The 8636-nt window shown below is 35.9% G+C and overlaps 1 protein-coding gene across 3 annotated transcripts in view; it reads right to left on the bottom strand.

The window, feature by feature from the left end:
- Positions 1 to 1686: 1686 nt before the first annotated feature.
- GFPT1 (glutamine--fructose-6-phosphate transaminase 1) overlaps positions 1687 to 8636 on the bottom strand; it is a 62217-nt gene continuing 55267 nt past the window's right edge. For all 3 annotated transcript variants that reach the window (XM_055241047.2, XM_055241048.2, XM_063617854.1), the window contains 5 exons: positions 6128 to 6242; positions 5738 to 5865; positions 4717 to 4884; positions 3314 to 3475; positions 1687 to 2634 (listed from right to left, as the gene is read on the bottom strand). In XM_055241047.2, coding sequence (XP_055097022.1) covers positions 2590 to 2634; positions 3314 to 3475; positions 4717 to 4884; positions 5738 to 5865; positions 6128 to 6242 — 618 coding nt within the window. In that variant the 3' untranslated portion in view covers positions 1687 to 2589. The remainder of the gene's footprint in view (positions 2635 to 3313; positions 3476 to 4716; positions 4885 to 5737; positions 5866 to 6127; positions 6243 to 8636) is intronic.

Raw genomic sequence — 8636 nt, 5'->3', positions numbered from 1 at the left:
CAACCTCCCAGGCTCAAGTGATCCTACTACTTAAGCCTCCCAAGTTGCTGAGACTACAGGCGCAAGCCACCATGCCCAGCCAATTAAAAAAAAAAAAATTTTTTTTTTTTTTTTGAGAGTCTTGCTCTGTCACCAGGCTGGAGTGTAGTGGCACGATCTCGCCTTGCTGCAACCTCCGCCTCCTGGGTTCAAGCGATTCTCCTGCCTCAGCTTCCCAAGTAGTTAGGACTACAGGCGCATGCCACCACACCCAGCTAATTATTTTTAGTAAAGACGGGGTTTCATCGTGTTGGCCAGGATGGTCTCGATCTCTTGACCTCGTGATCAACCCGCCTCAGCTTCCCAAAGTGCTGGGATTACAAGCGTGAGCCACTGCGTCCAGCCAAAAAAATTTTTGTACAGACCAGGTCTCACCATGTTGCCCAGGCTGTTCTCCAACTCTTGAGCTCAAGCAATACTCCCACCTCAGCCTCCCAAAGTGGAGGCTGGTATTACAGGCTGAGCCACTGCACCCGGCAGAGAATCCATGTTTGTTTGGAAAATATCACTTCTTTGTTTTTGATTTTGGTTTTTGATATTCAGTTTAGAACTTACCCTAGCTTTCAGTATGTTTGTGTGTGTGTGTGTGTACACATGTGCTTTATAGAAAGACACACACAGAGGGAGAGAGAGATTATGCAGACTAATGACTGACTTCACATATTAGTTTTAACTTAGAATGCTGAATCATACTTTAAAACTATAGGAAATGCTACAAACCCACACAAATTGTGTTTGTAAAATGTTAATATACAAAACATAAGAAATGACACTATACACACACTAGCTGACTTACACAAAATAATCTTAGAAACAATTAAAGTAGATTAATATAGCTATAATAGCCATATATTATATATAGTGTAAATAGTGACCCTATTTTATTCTTAAAAAGATCAGGTTTCTAGTCACCATGTACGAAAGTCCTTCCAAATTACCTCAAAATATAACAAATCTTTCTCTAACCCTAAGACACAAGCAGAATTCTATGCTTCTCTGGCAACAACAATAACTATTAGAAAATCTTAACCTCACCAAGAAGTTCAAACAAGAAAAGAAAGAAAAGAAAGGAAGACTTAGCTTACTTAAATAATTGTGCTAAACAGCTTACCTTCACAATTTAAAAGTAAAAACCTTTGAAAAAGAAGGACTTCACCAAAAACAAACACACTCTCCTATAGCCCTGAAGATCTGGCCACAAAAGCTCCATGAAGAAATTATTACCCACAATTTTGGGGGTATCAAATAATAATATTCTACTTTAAATATTTTAATCCAAATTGTCAACTTCCATTTCTGACACTTACAAGCTGAACATACTCCAATATCACTTTATTTATATCTTCTTTATTCCTAAATATATTTCAGGGGTAGAGCACAGAAAATACAGAGAGGAAAAATACGTAGGATAGAATACTAAATTTGGTGCCTATCAGTGTAAAGCATACATACCTTTTTCTGAGCTTAGCCTACCACATATACTTAGAGTGAAATGATGAGGTCAACGACCTGCAAATCTTCCAAACAATCACAAATAACTTCCAAACTGGCACTAAGGGACTAGTTTTACGCAACAATGCAGTGAAGGAAAGTTAAAATTAACTACAGGAAATTTTTCCTTGTGACAAAGTTGAAGAGAATACTGAATTTATCAATATTAATTTAATAGCAGCTCTGTGTTGTGATTTTAAAGAACAAGATAAAATGTCATTCAGCAGTCATTTAAAAAATAAAAGACTACAGACACAAGGAAATAAAAATCACTTTTAGGAGATGAAAACACAAAGTAGGAGGATACCCAATATGTACACATCCCATCTTCAAATTTAAAATCATACTGTCAGTTGTACAAAACAGCTCGAATTTAAAGTTTGTGCTATAAAATTGTGCAAATATGTTAAGGATTGAGACCCACCAACGCACTACTGTAATATTTTGCTTCCTAAATTTCTTCCACCTACAGATAATAGACAACAAGCCTGAGAAACTAAGGCTAACCAAACTTAGATATAAATCCTACCAATAAAATTTTTCAGTTTTAAGTTTTACAGTTTGATTTAAAAACAAAACAGAAACAAATTTCAAAATAAATCACATCTTCTCTTAAAACTTGGCAAACCCTTCCCAAGTATGAGCATACACTGCCACTGGCTTTAGATACTCCAATTAAATGCACTACTCTTTCACTGGTCTGAATGAAGTATGGTGAAACAAGTAACAATTTTTAGAAACATACTGTCTTCTCAGATCGAAGTGGAGGGTCCAGAAATGCAACACCCAGTATTCTTTAAAGAAAATAATAGCTAGAATCTTTCTGATACAGATTCCAATATAGATTCCATTATTCAAAGTCCTCCACAAATTACTGGGAAAATGTAAGAGTAACTTCACAAAAATCACATATTGAGTGGAATAATTATAACTGATATATAAATAAGGATTTACTAAAAAAAGCCTTCAAAGGGTGATATTTTAAATCAAGGTTTTAAATACAAAAGGTGTCTTGTGTTGCTTAATCGTATAGTTTCGTACATTTTGTATAGATATTCTTCACTCTACAGTCACAGATTTGGCAAGATTCCGTGGGAAATCAACCTGCAAAAAGAAAATAAAAAAAGCAAGATTTGAGAGATTATATAGACTGGGGAAGGGAGTGGTTGCTATAAGCAAATTATTTTTGTTTATAAAAACAGAAAACAATACGTTCATTAACCATCTTTATTACAGACTACAAAGAATTAGATTAGAAAATATAAGCACATAATGTGTCCTGAAAAAAACTTAAATTGGTTAGGAAAAAGCATTCTAAAGGTGCCAGTTCACACAGAAAGAGCTACTGTGGTCCTCTACAGAAGTAGTAGCCTTCATAGGGGACACTAAAAACAAAAGCACAATGTTTTGGTTGCCACAATGGCTGAGAAACCAGGAATGCTACAAAGTCTTCAATGTGTGGGACAGTTCCAAACAAAAAAGAATTGTCCTGCCAAATGCCAATAGCTGCCCTATTAAGAGATATGGGGTTATATTAAGAAAACAGGTGGAGACTACCCAAGGTGAGTCACAATCTTGGAGGTGAACCCCAAGGTTCCTTCAAGTTCTATGGGTAAGAAGATGTTGTGATGTAACCTACAAATTGGGCCATGAAAATATAACAGGTGACAGATATATATTTGATAGATTTCTCAAACACTATTGTTAAAAATTTAGGAGAAAAAATCAGAATGTATCCAGGTAAAAAACCATCCCAAGATTTCTGCAGTGGTAGATGACTTACATCATAGCCTCTCAGCACAGCAAGGTGGAAAGCCAGCAACTGTAAAGGAATCACGCTGAGAATGCCCTGCAAGCAGTCCACCGAGTGGGGCACCTTGATCGTTCTTTTTGTGTTCTTAATGGTCTCAGTATCCTCCTTATCACAAATTACCACAGGCCGCCCCTAGGAAAGAAAATCACACACATACACAACATCACTGGTGGGCAAAGGCAGGGCTATAGCTTATGAATGTGCAAAAATTGCACTGCATAATCCATACGAAGCCTCACAGACAGACTTCTTTAAATTCCTGTGTAGTAAATCTGATTGTTATTACTTATAGTCGAGGAAACAGAAGCGTTATGGGATCCAGTAATTTGTTTAAACTCATGCAACTAAGAAATACCAGGCTTAGTACTTGACTGCAGGTTTGCCTAACTTCAAAGCTCAAGGTCCTTGGCACCACATTGTGCTTAGGGAATAATATCTTTTGGAATTTATATATAAAGCCAACTGATCGGAAGAAAACTCAATTATATAATATTAAAATAAAATCTAGATGTTAGATTTCCCCTGAAATATATCGCGTGTGTGTATTTTAAATTTATTTTATTTACTTTTTTAGAGACAGGGTCTCACCATGCTACCCAGGCTGTATTCAAACTCCTGGACTCAAGTGATCCTCCTGCCTCAGTCCCCAGAGTAGCTGGGACTACAGTCATGTGCCACTGCACCCAGCTGAAATATATATTTAAAAATATTTTAAAATACATTTTTAAATGTTTTAGAAGTATTAAATTAAAAAGGAGCAGCATATGTTAACTGAAAGAAGACAGGATGTGGAGACCAAGACCTCAGTTCTGGTCTTGGTTCTACCCAATATGAGATCTACGACCTTGGTCTTCTTAAAGCTCTAAGTATCTGGGCCAGGCGGGGTGGCTCATGCCTGTAATCCCAGCACTTTGGGGGGCTGAGGCAGGTGGATCACTTGAGGTCAGGAGTTTGACACCAGCCTAATTATATAATATTAAAATAAAACCTAGATGTTAGATTTCCCCTGAAATATATTCACCAGATGAAACCCCATCTCTACCAAAAATACAAAATTAGCCAGGCGTGGTGGAGTGTGCCTGTAATCCCAGCTACTCAGGAAGCTGAGGCAGGAAAACCGCCTGAACCCAAGAGGCAGAGGTTGCAGTGAGCCAAGATTGTGCCACTGCACTCCAGGCTGGGTGACAGAGCAAGACTCCATCTCAAAAAAAAAAGAAATTCTTAAGTATCTGATTCCTCACACGTAAACCTCAAAGGCTGTATTCCAAAGTAAATGAGTTAACACATGTAAACATGTTTTGTAAGTCATTCAAATAAGCTAGCGTAACTCCCCTCTTTGATCCCCAAGGTGTTCTCACAGTCCCCCGACTTACCTGCCGAGCAACCACTTGCTGAAGAGCATTCTGACACTTGGCATAAGTGTGATCTCTCATGATGATCATGATCACAGGCATCAATTTATCCACCAAAGCCAGAGGGCCATGTTTCAATTCACCAGCAAGGATGCCTTCAGAGTGCATGTAAGTAATTTCTTTGATTTTCTGATAGGAAAGAACCAGAGTTGTCTTCAATTCACTTTTCAAAAATCCATGTTTAAGTAAATATTATAAAAAGCATCTGATATGTCAAGCCACTGTCTATCTATCCAAAAGTATTAAAGGACCACTGATCTATAAATATATCTAACAAGTTAATAGATCACTATTTCTATATTATCAACAAGTAATTGGAAGTTTTAAAGCTCCACAAGGACTTTTTAAAGATTTTAGATTATCATGAACATATTCATATTTCTGGTTAACCCCTTTTTTTTTTTTAAAGGCAGAGTCTCGTTCTATCGCCCAGGCTGGAGTGCAATGGTGTGATCTCGGCTCACTGCCACCTCCACCTCCTAGGTTCAAGTGATCTTCCCGCCTTAGCCTCCCAAGTAGCTGGGATTATAGTCATGCGTTACCACATCCAGCTAATGTTTTTGTATTATTAGTAGAGATGGGGTTTCACCATGCTGGCCAGGCTGGTCTCGAACTTCTGACTTCAAGTGATCTACCTGCCATGTCCTCCCAAAGTGCTGGGATTATAGACGTGAGCTGCTGTGCCCAGCCTGACCTCAATTAAATTTCTTATCTAGAGAACTTAATCTTTATTCATATTTGAACAAATTAACCCAAGTTACTTGCTAAATCCAAGTTTATCATGCTAAAATGTACTCTTTTTGATTTTCACTTCTGAACAGAGTTCTCTGTTGCACTTTCTCAAAGTAAACAAACCACAATGCATATATACAGAAGCACTTTCAAAAGTTCTACCTATTTCATTCATTTAATGTAAAAGTATAACTGTGTGTCAGGTATGCAGGTCAATGGACTGATATTAATCAGAAATGAGAAAACTTACCAGTGCTCCTTCAAGACAAGTAGCATAATGATAGCCTCGTCCCATTATCAGAACTGACTTCTGATGATAAAGTTCTGTTGCTAGTTTCTGAATTTCATCATCCATGCTTAGTACTTCCTTAATCAAATCTAAGAAGTAATATTAGCAAAAAAGGACAATAAACCAAACAAATAAAATAACAATATATTGGTAGCAAACAACAAAAGACCAGTGTTTCTATTCCTCTGTGCTATCAATCAGTATGGGTATTTTTTTAATACATCGGAGCAAATGTAGAAAGATCTTATTGACTAAATAGCTACAAGCCACAGCTTCAAGGATAAGAAGAGAATTTTACCTATTACCCACTCCCTTAGACAACAAAAGTATAATATATGAGTATCTTTGTACCAGGCAGCCGTTTCAATCCAAGCATGATCTCTTTGCGTCTTTCTTGCATGGAGATCCGATCATCACACATCATAAGGGCGAACATCACAAGGGATACAAACTGGCTGGTATAAGCCTGAAGCATCACAAAAAATCAGGACAATTAGTTGCAGCTGCATCTTAAGAATTTAGAACTTTTAATTTTAAAAAGATGAAAATTAAATTCCCATTGGTTTTACAGTATATATTCTCTATCTTTTAAAACTACGTTAGGGCCAAGCATGGTGGCTCATGCCCGTAATTCAGCACTTTGGAAGGCCGGGGCAGGTGGATCACTTGAGCTTAGGAGTTCGAGACCAGCCTGGGCAACATAGCAAAACCCTGTCTCTAAAAAAAAAAATACAAAAATTAGCTGGGTGTGGTGGTGTGTACCTGAGGTCCCAGCTACTTAGGAGGATCACTTGAGCCCGGGAGGAAGAGGTTGCAGTGAACCAGGATTGCACCACAGCACTGCAGCCTGGGACAGAGGGAGACCCTGTCTCCAAAAAACAAAAATAAACTACCTTAGTAACAGTGAACTGAACCAGTACTTGGGAAAGCTATCACTATTCTCCTTTTTGAATCTTAAGCAAATGACTCAACTTTTATTTCTTAGATACAAAAGCCAAACACCTTATAACCCACTGAATGCTTATAAAATTCCTAATATCCCTAAGAAAGGAAGGAAAAGATGAGCAAATCTGCATGTGCCTAACCACATTTAGTTTTTGGTGTAAGTCAAAAGACAAGTGCTTGATAAACTCTCCTTGGGGTACTTGCACTGGTATTGCTGGATTTTTTTTTTTAATTGCTCTTTGATTTCCACCTTTGCCTACTGCCTGTTCCTCACTCCCAGTTTTATGTTTTAAGTTTGCATTAAAAAAAAAGAAAAGAAAGTACAATTGTAGAAAAGTAAACAGAAATAATAATCTTTAATCTCATCTGTTAATAGAAATAGTTACATTAATAATATGCTATTAATAACACTTGTGGATAATGCCTTAAAGTTTTTACTGTTTTTCTTTTCTTTACATAGTTAAGAAAATTAATTATTAGCAGGTACAATTTTATAACTTGCTGTCACTCCTAAATAGTACAAGTGTAATCCTAAAACCGAACTCTGTCAAGTTACATTATAACCTTGAGCAGTTTTCATCTCTTTAGGCCTCAGATACCCCACCTGTTAAATGCACATGACACAAGATTATCATGACAATTAAATGAGACAAATGTAACGCATTCAGTTCTGTACAATCCCTGATATACAGGCTGAAAACGTACTATAAATTTTATTGATGACAGCTTGAACTAAAAGACAATTAGTTTCTTAGGATACAGAATTGTACGTATTTTAAAACTCACAATCCCACTGCCAAGACTATTTTCATTCTTACTAACTTTATGTGACTGTGAGATGTGCCTGTTTTGTCAAGTTCTGTGAAATATTGAGAATTATCTCCTTAGCGAACTTTTACCATTTTGACTGCTGGACAATGAACCTTCACGACTATTTTAGCATATATATCTTGAATCCTAAAGCTAAGCTTTTTTCATGTTTGTTGACCATTTATATTTTCTCTTTTGACAACTGACTTTGTTGTTCCTCACCTGTTTTTCAACTTGAGTTTGTTTATTCAAATTGGTTTTAAGAAGGTAGTTATTGTTCAAAACAAAAAAATTAGAAAAATGCTACATTAATGTTTGGGTGGTCAGATTCTACTCTGAAGTCTGAAGTTTGCAGATATGCCTACAGATTTTTAGAGTTTACCACTTTCTTATTCTATATTATTAATGTAATATTTTAAATTACTATATATGTTACCATTTTTCTGGATTTAGTAAGACATTTGCATTTTTGGTTTGATGTAACGAGGGTTTTAATGTAATTTATGTTAGATTTTGCATTTTTTTCATTACTGTTATATTTTAACCTGACTGAATGACTGATCTAATTGTATTAGTATTGTGAATAATCATGTGAAATGTTTTGAGACAGAGTACTATATTTGTGAATATAATTTTATGGTTTTTTTCACTTAGAACCTTTCTGTGTGGAAAACTAAGAAAATTGCTTTCTGCTGTATAATCTGGCATTCATTGTAGATTAAAGCTTATTTTTCTGTGAATAAAACGTATTCAATAAAATACTATTCTTTAAAATTAAAAAAAAGAAGGTAGTTATTGTTATGTCTCAAATATTTTTTCTCATCATGGACTGACCTTTTATATTGGTGCTGACTGACATAATTTTTTAACTTTTACGTAGTACTTTTAGACTCAGATAATCCTTCCACATCCTACATAAACTAAGTATTATTAAATGTTCTTACTTCTGTTGTTTTAATTGTTCCTTTTTATTTTTTTAACATTTTCCTTTTTAGTCTGTTTGAAATTAATTTTAGTGCAAGTTGAAGGAACACTAATTCTAACCCAAGATATGTCATTTCTTTACAAAACAATCTTCCCATTTAAAAATGTGGCATTTTCATCA

This window comes from Symphalangus syndactylus, chromosome 14 (genome assembly GCF_028878055.3).
Source record: "Symphalangus syndactylus isolate Jambi chromosome 14, NHGRI_mSymSyn1-v2.1_pri, whole genome shotgun sequence".
Taxonomy (NCBI): domain Eukaryota; kingdom Metazoa; phylum Chordata; class Mammalia; order Primates; family Hylobatidae; genus Symphalangus; species Symphalangus syndactylus.
This window is presented reverse-complemented; position numbering and strand designations above follow the sequence as displayed.